General features: G+C 35.5%; 2 protein-coding genes across 7 annotated transcripts in view; one reads left to right on the top strand and one right to left on the bottom strand.

The window, feature by feature from the left end:
* LOC118267022 (TNF receptor-associated factor 4) overlaps positions 1-12,171 on the top strand; it is a 99,938-nt gene extending 87,767 nt beyond the window's left edge. For 3 of the 6 annotated variants that reach the window (XM_050702804.1, XM_035580757.2, XM_035580758.2), the window contains 6 exons: positions 6,806-6,910; positions 7,469-7,630; positions 7,824-7,973; positions 8,154-8,330; positions 8,439-8,699; positions 9,452-10,859. In XM_050702804.1, the coding sequence (XP_050558761.1) occupies positions 6,806-6,910; positions 7,469-7,630; positions 7,824-7,973; positions 8,154-8,330; positions 8,439-8,699; positions 9,452-9,805 (1,209 nt within the window). In that variant the 3' untranslated portion in view covers positions 9,806-10,859. Of the gene's footprint in view, positions 1-6,428; positions 6,539-6,593; positions 6,734-6,805; positions 6,911-7,468; positions 7,631-7,823; positions 7,974-8,153; positions 8,331-8,438; positions 8,700-9,451 lie in introns of those variants that run through there. The other 3 variants (XM_035580760.2, XM_035580759.2, XM_035580756.2) reach the window with 3 other exon arrangements.
* A 1,341-nt stretch (positions 12,172-13,512) lies between these two features.
* Positions 13,513-16,087, bottom strand: LOC118266987 (probable DNA replication complex GINS protein PSF2). The gene is made up of 3 exons (XM_035580684.2): positions 15,717-16,087; positions 15,226-15,496; positions 13,513-13,704 (listed from the first exon to the last, which is right to left on the bottom strand). Exons 1-3 carry the CDS (start codon positions 15,959-15,961, stop codon positions 13,624-13,626), a joined length of 597 nt encoding a protein of 198 aa, XP_035436577.1. The 5' UTR covers positions 15,962-16,087; the 3' UTR covers positions 13,513-13,623.
* Between the last annotated feature and the right edge of the window lie 3,943 nt (positions 16,088-20,030).

Here is a 20,030-nt window from a genome sequence, read left to right on the forward strand (position 1 = left end):
GGACCCACATTGTCTACAAAGTACAAAGTTGATAATTACACAACAATCGAGTTCACTTGACGATTGTTACGAAAGCTATCGTTTGATGCGCGCGCGCTGACGGCTGACACTAGCGACCTCTGCCACTTCCGGTGCGTCTGCCACACTGATTTATTGGCATTTATTAGTGGAATGGTACTTTTACTGATAACACGTGATTGACTTTATTTTGTGTTGAATTTCTTGTGAAGATTTGTGTAATTTTATTTGATATCATAATCTATTTGAATAAAATATGGTGTTAAATCTCCTTTGTTTTTTTATTTATTTCTTCGCATAAATTCACTAACTGTCAACCATAGCGTAGTGCAGAGAAAGATGCGAAGAACACAATCTCAAAACAAAAAGAGTATATAATGACTTAAGTATCTGTTACTACAATCAAAATAAGTAAAAGGTTCAAAAATCCGTCATCGATGTTTCAAATATGATAAGCTAGAGTTACCCCAGTTTCTTCTGAAACATCGACCGATATCGAATCACCTAGAAGCCTAGAATCTTCTGATAAAACCCACTTATCTAGGTCTTAATCTTTATCAGACACGCTCCGTTACTCGATGTGTCATGTCTACATTTCCTCTCAATATGTATAGTCCTAACGGTGATCTCTCACGAAGCAGTACGTGTCAAAATGACTGTTCAGAAGCGTATGCGCATACCTGCGGTTTCTTCTGGAATTTTGTGGCGTGACAGAACGACAGTGGCGACCGAAGGCATTCGGGAAATGCGATTTGTCTAAATAGCCCAAAATTTATCTTCAGTTTACATTTTAGGATGTGGTTTCAAAACTATTTTACTGACACCTTGTGCTTACTTGACATTGATATATTACATTTTAAATCTCATTTGACTATATTCCGAATAACATCACACAAAATAGTGTATTCAGCTATTATTATAACGAAGAATGACAAGAAACTAATTCCGTATATTATTCTTTCTTTCAATTAAAAGAAAAGTCGACGTTACATTTTTACATTCTAATTCCGTGTTTCACAGAACTCCTATTTCAAATTAATTTTAACATCTAAACAAAACAAACTATGAATTAATGTATCCCAAATGGCGGGGCACGTTTTAGAATTGAAGTCGGCAACCCGAGACGTTCGGGCGATGACAGACAACCTAATTGATATCGCGTTCCTTCTAACGAAGTGGTCTATTTTGAAGAACACAACAACTACTTACAAGAAGTGTTAGATTGTAATACGTTGTTAGGTGCAAGTGAAGCTGATCGGTGAATGGGAGATAGGATTACTCAGTCCTATGGACACGGATGTTTTAGCGCAGTTACCGAATGTATGTAACGTCAGGATGACTGACGTAGTCCATCGTAATATTGTTGTTCTAAAAAATATTAACAATGTGATCACAAAAAACAAACTGATCCATAATTACCGGTATTGACATAACAGATTTCTTTAATCAACGCATCGATAGAATCTCGTAACAGTGACGCGGCGTAAACAATAACAATCAATGCATTAGCGCTATATGATGGATCGACGTGATGTCAGTCCATTGAAGAAATCCGTTTGTTTATCAATGAAGTTTAATATTACTCCCACACAGCTAGTAAAACTGATATACGATTGAGATAGACTTCATCTAACGGCCAGAGCTGGGAGACGTAGGCTTCATGTGGGAAGCTGAATGATGATGGGATATAAAAGAAAGTTCAAGTAAGACATTTGAAATAAAAATAGTTACATGAACATATTAATGATTCTCCAAACGATAAGACAACGATCGACGAAAAAGGAAATGAAATGAACAACACAATAGAAAATGATGAATACGATATGTGCAGCAAACTTTCGTACTAACTTGAATAGATGGTTGGCAGCAAAATACTGAAGGTGTAAAGATAATATTATGTGCAAAAGCAATAAGTATCGATATAATCAAGAGAGTGGAAATTACTACCTAAAACCATATTGCAAGGGACGATTTAAGTGATACCACGGCTTCACAGAAAACTGACGTGAAACAACGCTTGCATTGTAAGTGAGGTTACCGGAGGCCCAATTACACCCCTTCCCAATTTTCCCAATCCATGATCCCCCCCAAAACCCAATTCCTAACTCCCCAAACGCTCTTGTAACACCTCAGGTGTTTCGGGTGCCCATGGGCGGCGGCGATTGCTTACCACCAGGTGATTCATCTGCTCATTTACCGGCTTATACTATAAAAGATACTATAAGTGAAAGATGGTAGTTTAATAATTTCCATAAACATTGCTCATTTAATAGCTGTACAATTGTATGTACGTGTTCATGTGAATGCACGCATTTTTCTAAGATAACAATCGTAAGTAGGAAATCACATAGCATTGTTTCTAATAGAGTCCGTTAGATCTTGCATCTTCTTCCGACGTTTGAGTATGATCACGCAATTGATTTGTAGATAAGAAATATGAAGCATTCTTGTTAATTATTTTCATACTTGAAAAATTATCATTGCTTACTTAGTTTACATCATTGTTGTAACCTGTGTTGAGTTTGTTGGTTTTTGAATTTAGTTTGTTTTATAAGTATTCTTCAACAACTGTGTTGTCTTTTAAAACTTCTGTTCCTTCCTAAGCATTGTTGTAATTTTCTTCGAATTTTCCATTGTTATTAAATAGCAATTCAATTCAGTAATGAGACAAAACAATGACAAAAATCACACATTGTCCATTACATAACGTTTAATTAGACATCATTACATATTCCACGGTAACGTTCCGCTGCCGGGCGTCGAACTCGCTTCCGCTGCGCGCGCGCACCGATGATAACCATCGAGACTTATTATTTAAATTTTGTAATACCATGCTCTTATGAATATTGAGTTGTGTTGTTACGGACGCTTGTTTTATGAAAGAAATTGCCGCAATGTTTCCGTTAATTTTTAAAATGGTTATAGATGATACAGATTGATTACACACGAACACGCGTACATACATATTTTGCAGTATTATTATGTATCCAAATTGTCAATAACTGCTGTGAATTTTACCTTGGAAAATAGGTTAACTCATTCAGATCTTAATGATGTACACTTACAAGGTTTTATATGAGTATCATTGGAAAATTTTGCTGAATTTATTGCTTAGTAGTTGGTTCAAAAGAGTCGACGCGCGAAGGTTAAGGCACAAGTAATGACTACATCCAATTTTATTGATAAATCAAAGAAACTTGGCAATTTAACTTAGATTACTGAAAGTTAATAACTGTGGGTAGTCACGCAACACTGGGGAAATATTGCGTTAAGTTAACTGTAGAAGTTAAAGTAGTTTTTCATATAGTAGACAAAGTTTTAAATATTGTTGCCTAGCAAAAATGTAAATAGATAAACATTTCAAAACGATAGATAAAGGTTTCTACTAAAGCGATTTACTTGTCAGCCCTTCAACCTTACTCTCAAAATCTTACTACAAGTTCAGTTTACTACGGATACACTTGAAAATAATCCCTGGATATATTTTGGGTGTAATGTTTACATTCCCACGTCAGCGCGTGTCGATAGCTTAACGAATACAAAACCGTATCAGCAAGGTAGATAGTGACAGGCAAAACTGAACTTTATTTCAAAGGTGATAAACGTAGGGGAAACTTTTAAAACTTGTGTCCAATTTTGGTATCACATCACCGTCAGATGTCAGTCAACTAACAGTGCGACTTGATGAAAACAGAAGTGTAGAAACGTCAAAGAATTTGTACAAAGAAAGTGTACCAAGAATAACATTGAAGTAAGAAAAAAATAACGGTTTCCGAACCACTTCACCCGCCATTTTCTAAATTAGAACACAAACTGACAGCTAAGTTCGCGCCATAATTTATATGGTGCGTTCCGTTTTAAATGATGATGGGTGCGTTCGTTTAGGGACTTTTCTTTTTGAATATTCAAATATATTTTTGGAAAGGTATATTTTATGCAGAAGAGTTTACATTTTGGTGATTGAGGTGTTTGTCATTGTCGAATGCGTCTAATTCAGGGTAAGTTCTATTTTCAATCGCACCGAACATGACTGCCGTAAATATAACGATGTTTTACTTTTCTTGCGGATTAGAAACCTGTATAGCAAACCTCTATTAAATTAGGTTAAAATTAAACTCGGGAACATTTATCCACCCTTTCGTTAGCACATTTATAAACCTTGGTATATGAAATAAAACAGAGGGAAATGTTGGTGTTAACAATCACCCGAATGGTACTCGTAACAAATTAGAGACGTCAACTCGTCGCCCGCGTCGTGGCCGGACGCGGTCGTCAAGTGAATTGTGACGTATGCACATACAATTGTTTTGACTAAAATAACTTTAGTGGTTTCAACGGCAGCTTTTAGGCCATTTTTGTTGAAGTTATATCGCGAATGGTACACATTCGGACTATTCCAAAGAAAAAGGATCTCTATCAAGTTTTAACAATAAATGCTGATGTGCAAATGCCTGCAGATATTTGAATAGAATCTATCAAATCAAACGGATCTGAATACCTACGATAATTTCTGATAGAAATCTAAGTCTGATATGTTCAAGGTAAAGTCAAGTCTGTCTGTCTGCGTGGGAGATGTGATGCAACCCTCTACACAGTGGGCGTATGACGTTTTACCTTGTAATTAGATAACGTTTTTATGCCTTATAAGATAAATGGAACCTTGTTGCGTACCTTCCTTAAAGTTGAGTGTCTTCGTGAGAATCGTGGGACGTGACAACATTAGTAAGTAATTCATAAAAGTACACGTTTTGTGTTGCTTCAAATAGAATAACAATGTTGATTTGCATGCCATCTGCGAACTCAGTGCGACAGGTAAAGGATGATTCATAAATGTTTTAAGGAAATAGTAAATCTTCGAAATAGATAATGCACGCCTGAACAACTGAAAAAAGATTCAAAACCTATTTCTGTCTTCCTACACCAAAAGTAGTAGATGTGTTATGAATTTATGTTTATTGGGTTTTATAAACTAAAACCGTGCTCGTTAAATCTTATGTTCGTAACCTCACTTTAAATGTTTTTATTTTATTGTCGATACCCTTGAGAGTCACGCGTAAATTTCATTAATTATAAAACGAATTAAATTGTTTTAATACAAACATTGCACGTAGGAGGATAAGGTCTTGTTGCCCAATATGGTTCTTGTTATCTCTCTGGATTTCGTAACCTTTTTGTCGGCAATCATTTGCATGCATTATGTCAAATAACTGATTAATCACATTCCTAATGGTCACCAATATTACTGTACTAACATCGTTAAAATAGGCTGAATAAGGAAATACAAGTGTTAGATGTCTTATGTAGCGGGTAGTCTGTAGCAAAAACAAAACGCTTTTTGACAGCAAGATTTAAAGTGTCATAAATATTATCTAAAAGTTGAAAACGTTTTAAGTAACGCTATAACCTACATATTATATTATCTAGCTGTCTAATGTCACCTCGGCTGGTGATATTTTACAAATGGCAGCGTAACATCCTCATTTTCTATCTATCCTTTTTCTGTGAGGTGTTTCCGCGCCAAAACATCATAACCACCGCGTCACTTCAGCAACCTGCTACGTTTCGTTCCTACTATGTTTACGATACAACGAGTTCTATAATTGAGCGATGCGGGAGAGCTCAACACATCGCGGTCCATCTTTTTAGAATACGACACAAATAACATTCTATATTTGTAAATTTATACACCACCAGCTTCGAGAGCACCTAGGACTTCGGGATATGATACAGGAATCTCATCCTTATCCTTTTGGGACAAAACTCATAGTTAAGTGGCTGTAACAGATAGGATAAGGTACTTCGTTCTACTTGAATAGAATATGCTAAGGTGGTACGGTTACGCAGCAGCCATGCCGATGACCACATGCATCAATGTTTGTAAATAGAAACACAGCGTACTATGAAACGGCTTTGATCTCTCAGTTTTGAAACGATTGCTGTCCATCGCCTGTTTAGTTCTGACGATAGTTTAAGATTAACAGGGAGCTTCCAATGTATTCTGAAACTTCGCAGAAACTTGGCTTTACGCTTCAGGTAGCGTATTAAAAGATCCGTGCGTTGGCTAGCGACATCTTCTGAGCATATATACAAACTTGCCTTTGTTTACTAACAACATTTAGCGTTCAAAATGTATTTCTTATTTTATAACAGCGTCAGTCAACAGACTGGTTTTTCAGTCTTCGCCGAGTCGGTTTCATAGAAAAATTAGCTACGACATGTGAAAGTAACCTGTTCAAAGGCATCTGAGGCGTATATTTGCTCATTCCATTACCCAGCTGGTTTGGGAAGTGAAAAATCACGCTTATCGCGGTACAAACATAGGGAACGGTGGTCCGTGGCTCGAGCCATCTGTTCGTTGCACCCATAAAGATAACGAAAATGTACAAACGGGAACGCATTCATTACGTATCAGTCGTTTGCGGTGAACGCACCCGCGCCTTTACTTTGAATAAATTACGCGCGAAAAACAGTCGGCCATTTTGCATATTTCCGTACGATGTGTTCCATATTCGAGAGTACGGTGTGTATACAGCGCCCGTTTGATATTCTCTTTGAAATGTGGTTTATTTTTAATCGCGTTGTCCTATTTAATCCGTTATGCGAGCGTGGCAAGCGCCTCAATCAGTCTCAACGGTAGCCGTTGCTTTTGACGTCGTGTTTTCTGTTGAAACTATCCAGCAAAATGCTTAAATACATTATTTCTAAGATAAAAAAGGTCTTTATGTTTAAAAGAGCATATGCGTGTTTAATTGGAATATGATTTTAAATATTTTTCTTTTTGTTTCAGATATATCCAGATCCAGAGTCTGAAAAGGCTATTATGGGATCGGTGGTGTACTGTATTCACCACAAGGAAGGATGCCAATGGTCGGACGAGCTACGCAAATTGAAGGTGAGTGGGAAAGCTAAATATTTGCTAAGATAAAGTTAAGTAGGTAAATAGTTCGATCGATCTATCACTTCTAGTGCGTCTGTCATGTCACGACACATTTATTTTATCTGGCCGACAATAGTCTTTAGTTTATGACAAGTGCGTGGTTTTCAAAATTAATTGCCTCTATGTTTATTTAGCGTGAACGATAATTTGTACAATACATGTTCGCGTGAGTAAAAATAAATTACTAGTTAATTTAATTCTTGAAATTAATAAAAAATAGCACGCTAGATTCATACAAACTGTGGCAGTATGTTTTATAATGAATACCAGTTCAATTAGTACTACAAACGGTAACAATAATAAACAAGTCGTGTGTGAGCAAAAAAGTCGGTTTCAGTTTTTCTAACGCAATTACAAAAATGAACGAAATACCAACACCTTGTACTACAAAAACAATGTTTAATGGCTAGCTCTCGTACGAATCCCGAGTATAGATTTAACGATCAAAGGCGACCTATTTTATCTCTACACCCGATTCAACATCCATTTTAAAATGTGTTTTATTATGCGCAGGCGCATTTGAACACGTGCAAGCACGATGCGGTGCTCTGCGCGGCACAGTGCGGTGCGATGATCCCGCGCGTGTTGATGCAAGATCACTTGCGCTACACCTGCCCCCGCCGCCGCGCCAACTGCGAGCATTGTCACAAGGAATTCTCAGGGAGCGCCTTAGAGGTAAGGATACACGACCTACTATCTTCTTAGGGATAGCAAAATATTTCATAAAGGTGATTCAAGGTTGACTTTGAAAAAGCTCTTTTTTGGCACCACTCAAAACCAAGTTCCGAAGCCAGTAATGAAAAAGTTTTCTGTTTCGTAAATTATAATATTTTAACATGTCTAACAACCTGTAAACTTAATTTTCCAGGAGCACCAAGGAAACTGTGGTCATGAGCCAGTTTACTGTGAAAACAAGTGCGGAGCCAAGGTCCAGCGCAGACACACACAGCAGCACATCCAACAGCACTGCAGTAAACGACTAGTGCCTTGTAAACACTGCGGGCAGAGTTATACACAGGTAAGCATCATTTGAAGATCCCCCAAATCTCGTCACAAGAAAGGGGATTTGAGAATACTAAGCCTCTTAAGGCAATAACAAAAACCTTTCAGAATAAAATCACAATTTTCATCAAGCACTTATTACCTAAATTTTAAATTTTCCTGCTGAAACTAATACATCTCTCCAACTTTTCTCCAGGACACAGTATCAGCACACGGAGCGTCATGCGCCCGCGCGCCTGTAGCTTGTCCACAACGCTGTGGGGCCAGTGGTGTGCCCCGTGCGGACTTGGCTGCTCATTTGAGGGACCACGCCGCGGCTGCTGCAGCCGCTGCCTTACCCTGCTCGTTTAGGGATGCTGGGTGTAGATTTAAGGTAAGGCTTACTTCGTGAGACCAACAAAAAAAAACCTTTAAATGATCCCTAGAAGCTGTTTCATTTTCGTTTGTCTTCAAACTCTAAATCGTAACTTTAATTTTACAGGGAACAAGACAGGCTCTAGAAAAACATACAGAAGAAAGTTGCCAGCAGCACCTAGCCCTCGTGTCAGCTCTCGCCAGCCGCCAAGCGCGACAACTAGACTCCTTGCGAGCAGCAGTAGCAAGATTGTCAGTCAACTGTTCTGGTGCACTTGTATGGCGCATCAGCGACTGGGCTGCCAAAATGGCCGAGGCAAAGTGCAAAGATGGTGTCGAACTTGTGTCCCCTGCCTTTTACACCAGCCAATACGGATATAAGTTGCAGGTGAGCTTTTAGCAAACATTTGACCCATAATACTTTCTGAAGATGTTCAAAGATAGCTGAAGTCCATTTTCTAAAAATGTTTGCGGGAAACGCCTCGCAACTCCACCGAAGTATTAGTCATGATTTCCAAAAATGTTTGAATTTGAGAAAAATATGTTTGCTCCACTTTCATGCTTCACTGATTTCTAACTACCCACATTAGAATGCATGCCAAATTCCCAGGTCGTTATCACGTACCTAGCAAAAAGAAAAATATTTCTAGATTTTTGGTTATAGGCATTGCAAATACAGTTTAGATGCCAATTGGCAAATGCAAGGTTATTTTCAATGTTACCGTAATACAAAAAATCGTGTTACCATCCACAATTCTCCGGTTAGCGCCATATGCATCATATTTGTTGGTAAACAAAGCCACGCCGCTATATTTGTGTGAGTCAATGATGACTAAACCCGCGTCCCCACGGAGACTAAATTAGAGACTTGCTCATTCAGTGTGTAATGTAATATTTCGAGTGTAATAAATCATAGTTGTTCGTTTTTGTAACTGTGACATTTGTTAATTAATTTAATTCTTCTTTTCTTCTTCTTAAGTTTTAGTTTTGATTGACTTGGGTGGTAACGATATTTTTGTTTAGACACATTTTTTCATTAGGGACTTTCTCACTTTTGTCTTTAGTTTTGATTTCTGCTACCGTTTATAAGTCTTCAATTCTTTTTTCAAAGTAAACTAAACCTTATTTTCTTCATTACAGGCATCACTATTCCTCAATGGCAACGGAGCTGGTGAAGCGACCCACATGTCAGTCTACATCAAGATCCTCCCAGGAGAATACGACGCGCTTCTCCGCTGGCCTTTCGCTCACACGGTCTCCTTCACACTCTTCGACCAGAGTTCCAGCCCAGACAGAGCCTGCAACATCGTGGAGAGCTTCGTTCCTGATCCCACGTGGAAGAACTTCCAAAGACCCTCAAAGGAACCTGACGCGCTAGGCTTCGGGTTCCCAAGGTTCGTCTCCCACGAAATGCTCAAAAAGAGGAACTTCATCAAGGACGATGTGATGTTTTTAAGGGTGAAGGTAGACCCCAGTAAAATTGTAGCTGTTTAGTATCATAGTTTATGTAGTTTTTTAATAGACAGACGCGTAGATATGACATATTATGACACAGTTTGAATTAGTTTGCAGGTTTAAACATTTTTAATCAGTTTGGCTCAATTATTAAGAGTTACAATTTTGGTTCAAAAACTTTCGGGTAATTTTCACTTAAGGTTTTATTGTCTAGTTTTACCTTAAATAAATATTTTTGTAATGTTCAAATTTTGAGTAGATTAATAATTACAGTGAAAACATGATTTAGTGGTTATAGGGATAAGATGAAGCTTAGGGTTAAATTTAACTTAGTTCTAACTTCAGTCTGAATCCAAGTTAACATAAGTTTTTAACACATAATGTGTATTATATAGTCATTATCTAGTATTAAATAACTTGAAGTCATAGATATAATTGTAAATACTATTTTTATACCTAGTTTAACAACTTGTACATACTTTGTAAATATTTAGTTATAGGATGCGCATACGCAATTGTTATCCTTTCACTAAAGATCTCTTGAGTTTCAATGCCGGCAGAAGAACGTAACGAGCTGAGTTAGTTTCAAAGTATTTAGAACTTTAATTTCTTAGCTATAGTGTACATATTTCCTTTACTGTAATGTTTCTTGTTTTTCTGTGCCATATTGAGCTATGTTTATCTAATAATACAATTTGCAGATGTTTTTTTAGGATGTCCTAGAATTTAGTTTGGTCTGATAATAATAGGGCCTGGTATGATATCTCTAATTCTCTATATATTACGTAATATATAGGCTACAAAAGGGCCAATACTGATTGCTCTTATATAAGTATGAAGAGTATTCATTAGCACCTCAAATGCACTCTAGCGGTCCCTACTAACAATGGACTAATAAACCCAAATAGGGCTATTAACTGCTACCTGCTTGAGCATCTGCTAACAAGTCCACAAATATACAGTTTTTGGTTCAATTTGGGTTCGAACTAATGAAACTAACGAACAATATTTTAGTTCGAAATAGTTTTGCTAAAGTCAAAATCAAAGCATATATTGAAACGTCAAATTGAATTGTCATTCAGTGAAGCTAGGTGCTTACTATTCTGTATAAACATTCTATATTACAGATTCAAATAGGTTCTAAGTTCTGGCCATCCTAATGAAATGGAAACCTTGTAAAATACACACATTTTTATAGTCGACTGCAAAAATAGTGTGTAGTTCTTTCCAAAACCATCCAAAACGCATTTTTGTTTGCCTTAAGCGAATTTAATCGAAGGCTCTTTGAAAAATGCTTTGGACTACTTTTCTATCTATCTATCCTACTGTCTTCTGTCTCAAATCTTAGTTTTTCATCTCAAATCTTTGAAACAAGACCAGCTCCGTTATATCGGCAGATCTTTGTATATATTTTCTGTTTTTACGAAAAATAATTTATGATTTTTTGTTGAATACAATTCTGTACATACTGCCTAGCTTTGTACATAGAAATGGATGTTTTATTAAAAATTATTTGATATTTAATCTAAAAATTCTTATGTTTTCGTTAAGCTGGAGTTACACCAAAGTGTTATTGATTACTTTGCGTTTAAAATAATATGGTTTTATGTACATTTCCATTTTGCAAAGTATATCGACTTAAAACACGGCTATAGCTGTTTGTAAGTTATATATTATTATTATATTTATCTCTATAGATATACATTAAGTTTTTGTTCTTCGTCTTATGTGTGTTTCTATGTATTAGCTGTCAGTGTAACGCAAATTAGTTTTAGTTTGATCTAAAAGATTTTCAAACAATTTATTTTAATGATTTTTTGTAAAGAAAATAACACACAGTTGTTGATACTGTTCACTAAAGTACTAAAAAACTTATTTTTTCTAAAATGTTCTTGTCTAATTCGGATCTCTTGTAAAACGCTTTTTTATTAACGTAATTTTATCTCAACTGTAATATTACATTCCAGTAAAAAACATTATTTTAGGTCTGGAAGCCATTTTGTAATTAATTTATTTCAATACAATTATGCTATGGGTTCACAAAACTTTAATTTCCAATATAATTCTGATAATTCATGTACATTTTTTAACATAACTTTTTTTTTTGTAAAAAAGGAAAACTTCTAATACTTTTTCTCACAGACAACCCAAGCTAATTGTACCTTTTTGGTAATCCTTAGATTATGGCTAGGCTATTCGCTATAACCTTAGTACCTAATATAAGACTAATTAAAATTAAAAGTAAAATCTGATTAAGCTTAGATTTAAGTTAATTATTGTAACAGTAAGAAACACATGGACACATTAGTTTGTAAGGAAATGAATAGAACAATGCCCACACTAGATGTTTAGGAAAAGGCCCATCTTAGATGATAAGAGGAAATATACTATTTTGTCAATCTGAATATGATTTTTATTACTCTCCTATAACCCAAAATACACGTGGATTATTCTTCTTTACTTGCGCCACTGGCGCTTATGTCGTTTTTAAAAAGTTTTAATATGTAACATGTAAAGGACAACAGAAAATATTTATTATATAGGTACTAAGTACATTGAAATACATCGGAACCGGTTTATGGCGAAGTACTCGGTTACTTACTCCATTATATCCTTCTTTACAATATTTAGAACTACTTTTGTACAGAACAAGTTAAAGCAAGTATTATTGTGGCTATATAATTATGTAACCAGTACATAAGACTACGAATCAACTCTTACTACAAACCTTTTGCCATATCTATCACCAAGTTACCGCTAAACTAAAAACCTATTTAGATAAGTTCGCTAAATAAACCTCAGCTATAATAATAATTGAATATTCCGTTATCTAAGCAATAAATAATGGAATGATGTAAATAGTTGCCAGTTCTATTTGTTTTAGTAATAATCGTAAATCGTATGTTGTGATAGTGAGAGTATTTAGGGAATAATAATCTTATAAGTACCTTCCTGCCCTTATGTAGGCGAAACCTTATGTAGATGAATTTTCAGGAACAAGTACTAATGATTGTTTAATAACATTTAATCAAGGGCTATAAGCGGGTTTTGGGGCTCCGGCTCGAAAAGCAGGAGTAGGAATGGGGTGGCTTTTAAACAGTAAGAGTGTGGCACTTCTATCGCCTCGCCCAATGCGGGATAAGTCACTAGATGACTTTTCCCCTAAAAAAGTTATAATATACTTATACATTGCAAATCAGTGCCTCACCATTTGATTTGAGCTTTAGTAAGCATAAAATCTATGCCTCGTTGGTAGTGGTCGCAAGTGCGACTGCCGAACAAGGGGTCTCGGGTTCGATTCCCGGGTCGGGCAAAGTATTTACTGAGCTTTTTTCGGATTGTCGATGAATTTCTCAGTGGTAAACGGAGTCTAAATTGTTCCAGGATATGGCAATAGGCTCACCCCCTATTACAGTGGGACTTCAACATCAAAATGGTGAAGAGTGGGTGTACATTGTCATAGCGGCATTACGTGCAAACGTAATGTGCACCTCTGCCTATCACCCTTCGGGGATAAAAAGGCGTACGTTTGTGTGTTGTGCATAAAATCTCAAGGTTGTGTCAGTCACATTGACTGCACGGTTCGGAGTTGGCTGCTGCACAACGTGTCGTGGGTTCGATTTCCGCACGCAACAACTCTTATGTGATCCACAGATTGTTATTTAATGTTTTGTAAACACACCCACGTATAGACGAAAATCATAATATGAGGCAACATTTAAATTTAAGAATAAATAAAAAATGCATTATAATCAAATTATTTACTAAATTCGTACAAAAAGGTTTACTTACAAAAACTATTAACATTAAAAAAGAACTTACATAGCTTAGACATACATATTGCACATAGAAAGCTGCTATGTATTCTGAGAGCTTCCTGATTGGCTGAATGTTGATGTGTTGAGAGCTGACGGCTGTTGTACCCTTTGCTGCGCTTTCTGTAATAGAAAAAATAAAACAATTTAAGATAAGAGCATTAATCTAAATCAGTATCATTTTTCAGTAACAGACTAGAATTAAACTTGGTGTGCCAATTAGCCAGTTTTTAAACATGAAAATGGCTCTCAGGATCATATGCTATATGCTGGTGAACAAGCAGACTGATAGTTAATAATTGCTGCTGCTCATGAACACCCGAAACACCAGAAGTGTTGCAAGTGGCTTCCCAGCCTTTTGGGGATAAGGAATTTAAGGATTGTTGGGAAATATGTTGGGTAATAAGGTGCGTTGGGGTAAGATCGGCGGAGGGGTAAGAACGTACAAATCAAATATCTCACTTATTTGGCTATATTTTTTAATGCTGATCACATTGCGTGGCACGTCATTAAGTCCCGCCCAACCCCGCGGTGACCACCACTCGCTCCGGTCAACACAGACGTGTATCCGCGCCGTTTTAGAAAAAAGGCAAATTTTATAAAATATTTGTTTATCCGGTCTTTCACCTACATTTTTATTTGCATATTTTAGCAAAAGTATAGCTTATTTTGACATGTTTTTGCTTAAATACTAAGTTTTGAGCAATGATAATATGATAAAACTAATCCAGATTTGTCTACTACCTCTGTAGGCTGAAATCCGGTGTTACCCATGTCGGGTAAAGATCAGACAAAAATATCCTTATTCGAAAATGATGCAGTGATTGTCAAACTTTTGTTACAAATGATTTTAATTTAATTTTAAATAATTACTCTGGGCTGATTTTCCAATCTTCAGTTGCCACGTAAATACTCCCGAACCTCTTTGCGGGCCACTTCTTATACAAAAGAAGCGCTGGAATAAGCCATGCAGCAAATAAATAATAAAGAACTCACGTATGCAGCCACTTCAAAAATGCTTGTGGATAAATCTAAACTTTGAGAAACTCAATTTCTTTGAAATTTGGTATGCGGGGTAAGATCGGACAAATTAAACGAAAAAAAATAGAATCATTTGGAACATCTATATTTGTTGTTTTAGGTAAATTTTTGTGATTTCATGTTAAAGTACAGGAAAGATCGGCTACGTTCCTTTTATACACCTTGTGCTCCTAGCACTAGAAATTATTTAAAATCGTTGTCCGAACTTACCCCATGATGGCCAAATCGTCATCACATCAAAAAAAAAATTGTCCTGATTTTATAGGCTTGTAAAGCAAAAAGTATTGAGTATTTATAAATAAATTAAATTGTAAATAACACTGTGTTTAATCATTATTCGTTTCCACTATTTTTCATTAATCTACTGTGTACCAAAATTGAGATAATAAAGTTTTTGCAACATCCTTGCAACTATTCGAAAATCCGTCCGATGTTACCCCAACGCACCCTATATTATTAATTTGGAAGATTAGGGAATATGGAATCATTCATATTACTAAGACATGTCGTCCGGCTTCTCTGCCAAGAATGTTGTGATTTTAGTATGTAGATAGTAGCAGTGTCTGCAGAATTCAGAATACAAAACAAATTACAATTTCTCACCTTTTGAATTTGAAGTAAATAATCCATAGCAGATGGCAGCAAAGGCTTAGCAGAATTAATCTCCATCATGGTCAAGTGGTCCAGCCTACCGTAACCACCTCCGGACTTCATCAGAGCATCCATGGAGGTCCGTAACTTTGACATGCGGATGTCCCAAATGTCTTTTATAATAGTCTTTATTTCTGCCGCATTTGGAACGTCTTCTGATGCTGCTCCGAGGATTAATTTAGCTTCTACCATGTAATGTTCGTTTGGCATTTTTGTGAAGAATCTGGAAACATAGGGTTATACATTTAGAATAGAAATAGTGGTATGGTACCTATTTAGTACACTTAATGTACTCATTTTATTATCCTTTTCCTATGAAATACTATCCTAACTAGATAATATTCTACGAAGTACTACTAAATACAGCACGAAATTTTTAATTTCACAGAAAACTGTTAGTAAAAAACATCTAATAGTGGTTATAGGTTTCAAAACAAACTAACCTAGATCTCTTCTCTTCTTCTTTGATATTTTCCAAAGTATCCAGTTCCATCCAGTCTGGAGGCACTATACGGCACTTTTGTTTCTGTTTCAGCATCATAGCAAGCCATAGTGGCACATTTATAGGCAAACCCGCACGAAATGGTCCAAATTCACCGCAAATCAAGTAGATTTTGTCGTAAGAAAAATTTGGTATTACACTTATAATCCTGTTTTCACCAATGAATTCTACTTCATAGGGGTCCATTTTAAATTAGTTACTATTAGTTGTAAATGCTTAAACTACCTAAAATTAATGAAAAGAAAGTTTTATCACAGAATAAACCAAGTTTTGTTTTTGTTTATTTGACATTGAAAAGTGCGGGAACCGGGAACTTCCAACCAGAAACCACAGATGATAAATACATGTTTCCGTACCGTACTTTTTATTATAAGATTATTTATTTAAAATTGTATAATTATTATGATTATAAATAGTATTTTCTTATTTATTCTAGTATCTAAATGATGCTACATTTTCATTTTTTTATTGTTTTCACAAATTCCATGAACTACTAGTGACATCTATACTGCTAAAGTAAAACAACTTATACGAGTGTGGTGCATTGCTTTCGTTCGTACTCAAATTAGTTTAGAACAATACCGTCAAGATGTCGCTACTAGTAACATTTTAAGATTACCATCATGTAAAACTTACGAAATTGAAAACAAAACTTTTAACTAAATTATTATCATCCGAGCATTATTGTAAATTAGCTCTGATCCAGTTTGATCTCAAGTATTCTAGAATAACAATAAATTTATAGGGTAGCGATCGATGCAAATCGTTTTGGCAAAGTGCAAACTCCTAATTACTAGCCGTAAATTAGGGTGGCCGGTTGACAATGTCTCAGACGGTTGATATTTATGGGAGGCCTCGTTGGCGGGGCCCGGACTTTTGCCACCCCCATGTCTGTCATAGACTAACGTTTTATGTGACTTCGGAACTGACTTGACGGTCCCATTTCAAAATAAAATATTTGAATTTGTAACTGGGTATGCGTCTGCGTCTTAATGTCTGTGCCAAGGCGTAGCTGTATTATTTTATATGATTGTTGTATTTTCTTTGTTAATTAAACTATGTAGTAAAAAGACTCTAATACTTTGTAACTTATAATTTTGAAATTAGCGCCGTTCAGGTCGTTAGGTTGCAACCAGCCTATCTGGAAGTCATAGGGAGAGGCGTATGTTCAGCAGTGACCTATGACTGATAAGATTATGATGATAGCCCAATATATTATAAGTTTATCAATCTTAATCAATCATTAGGTCATACAAAAATTGTACGAACAAGCGAAATTACAGATTCATAAACATTTTCACTGACATTCTTTCCGTGTTGGGATCGAAATATTAACTTCTACATACATACATAACCTCACGCCTGTCTCCCATGGAGTAGGCAGAGACAACTGAACGCCAATTGCTACGAAACTGACATACCTCTTTCGCTTCATCAGCAGTCATCTTTTTATGGACTTCTAATTTTCAATCAGTAATTTGTTACAAAAATTATAGTACTGAATAATAATACGTGATAATATTTTTCTTTATCTTTTCTATAAACTTATAAAATACAATTTTTTTTATTGTGCACACGCATTTTGTTCATATTTCGCCCTATTTTGAGAGTGCATAGGTATAATCTGTTGTCTAGTAGATAATTACTTACTTCGGTACCTATTTGTTTAGTATGAATGCACTAGTATACATTTTGTATTTTTAATAACGTAACAAAAAACATACAATGAACTCACGAGCCACTCCTTTCAGCATGAGACGATATTTACATTTGAACTTCATTCCAGAGAAAGAAACTGATGAATAATGCATCAGGCGCTGGCTTCTACTGTGGAAGATGCAAAGGTATGTGTTAATAATAATATACAGACACTTATATACTTAGTTGTGTATGTAAGTAGACAAGTATTGTTCTGTGAGTGACCTTAGAGGTTTATAACCACTTCTAGACCATCTCTTGACTAAAAGTATTTATACTAAAATTACTTAACTTATTTATTATTAATTTATTAAAAAGTACATGGTATAACTTATAAACTAGAGTAATGTCCAACAAAACTATACAGTTTATCTGTTAGATCTTATTTTAATAAAAACTTTGCCCCACAATGGATTTTCCTGGTGATCGTGGGTGCCTTTACAAACTACTCGAATATATTAAGACTTTTAATTTAACAAAAATCAAAAACAATACAAGGCAGGCCATATCGATGAAACTTAGTGAAGGTCGCCTTCCTGCTTTTCCAGGCTTCCAGCTAGGTGGAGTATCAACGATGTGTTGTAGGATATCAGATAGGAACTCGAGCTAAGAGGTAGACTTTGGTGTTGAACCAGGTAATTATGTCCAGCAATGGACAGAAACCAGTTGAATGAACTATTTGACTAATTAGTTTACGCAAATTTTGTTTCTTTGATTCTAGATCCGTGTATTTTTCTAGCAGGAGTACCTACGTCTTGCGAGTTCCCTGATCTACGTCTGTTTAAACCATACCTGTCTACATAATTTTCTAAAAGAATTAAATAGTTAGTTAATGGTTAGTTAAGATTATTTTTGTTACACTATTTAACTTTTTTATCGGTTTACGGCTGATTTAGACAAATTGAGTTCTCTTATAATACATACAAATGTGTTAATGTTTTTATAATTCGTTTGCTATTGCTACTCTTTCGTAATGTAAATTGTTGGTAGGATAACTGGTATAATCCGGTTTTCTTGCAATTTATAATTCGGATAAGCGTGAACGTTTTTATTCCTCGAACTAATCGGTACTTCGGATAATAATTTGCAACAATTCTGATAGTTTTATTGACAGGGAAAGAGAAAGCAGTGGAGAGGTACCTAGGTACATTTATTTACGACTAGAAGGAAGTTAATTAATAAGAAAAGATTTGTCCATTGTAATCAATCTCAAAGAGTGTAGTTAGGTACTTCTTTTTAAAAGGCCGGCAACGCACCTGCTACTACTCTGGTGTTGTCGGTATCCATGGGTTGTGCTGATCGCTCATAAAAAAATCATTCAGTCTGATTGACTGACAGCCTAGATTATTATTATTATGGCCTGACCTAAACCTAGTATAGGTTTGCCTTTTTATGGATCTGAAAGACTAAGTAGTGTTAGATTGTGATAGACTACCTATTCCAAAATCTAAAAAAAAGTTGCAAGTTGCTTCGTTTTATCCTATATTTAAGTGCATCTCTAAAAAATCTAGGTAAACAGATACTTACCTGCCTCATTCTCGAGATTTCTGATTAGAATTAGTCTGTTGTTAATAAATCAAATTGAAAGATTATTGTTACGATTTAGTTAGATTTTCTCGTAACAAAAACAAAATAAAACAATTTAATTTACACAAAACATAAACTACGATACGCAGATCTAGAAAAAAACAGCTTTTCGAAGTAAAATAAATAACGAAATCCGTCTGCACGAATGGAAAACACACTTAGACATCTTTCTTCTTAAATCTGCATACAAATTCGTGAGATCGCGCGCAAATTCGCCCAGTCATTTAAAAGCGATTCAGTTTCAAGCGGGAGCGCTGTTTTTTTGGCCATAAATATGTCGCGAGTGACACCTAGCGATGTACTGCCATCTAGTGGCGGTGATCAGTATGCTAGTCACGTGCTCTCAAACATAGATGGCGTTACACGTCACTCAAGATAGTGAATGTGTTTCAGAAGTTACTTTGAAATATTTTGTTTGACTTGTACTTTGTTTTTTACTGTTTGATGTTTTACGAAATGCTTTTTATTCGATGGTGTGGAATACAAATAGTAGGTAATACTTTACTTGGTTAGTTATCTTCTGTGTTAGGCAAGAGCTTAGATACTAAGTTATGCGATTGAGCTAATATTAATTAATAACTCTCATTTAGAAAACTCTATTTAAAGTATTTTGTGTATATTGACTTTGCCTCCGAAAGTTCAGCAGTCATTGAAGAAAAGCTTAAGTTTATATGTAGGTTTAGTCGTTTAGAGTTTAGAGTTTGAATAGACTATATTACGAACTATACCTATAACAAGACTTCAATTATCTATCTGATTATTGCAATTTATTTTTAATACATTAATATGTACTTCAGTCTTCATTTCCCATAATTTCAAAACGTTTAACTTTCAAAAATCGAAAATTACATAAAATCCAAACTACTTAAATCGAATTTAACCAAAAAATTCTCACCTCCCTGGCGTCTCATTAACCACTTAAGGCTAAGTTATAGCAAGTTACATAACACCACAGTTTCACAGTCGGTTA

The sequence above is a fragment of the Spodoptera frugiperda genome, chromosome 23, assembly GCF_023101765.2.
Source record: "Spodoptera frugiperda isolate SF20-4 chromosome 23, AGI-APGP_CSIRO_Sfru_2.0, whole genome shotgun sequence".
Lineage (NCBI taxonomy): Eukaryota > Metazoa > Arthropoda > Insecta > Lepidoptera > Noctuidae > Spodoptera > Spodoptera frugiperda.

Coding starts and splice junctions, on each gene's coding strand:
- LOC118266987 (XM_035580684.2), bottom strand. CDS start 15,961: ATGGACCCCTATGAAGTAGAATTCATTGGTGAAAACAGGATTATAAGT. Junction 15,497..15,716: donor GAAGAAGAGAAGAGATCTAG/GTTAGTTTGTTT, acceptor CTATGTTTCCAG/ATTCTTCACAAAAATGCCAA. Junction 13,705..15,225: donor ATTTACTTCAAATTCAAAAG/GTGAGAAATTGT, acceptor TTTCTATTACAG/AAAGCGCAGCAAAGGGTACA.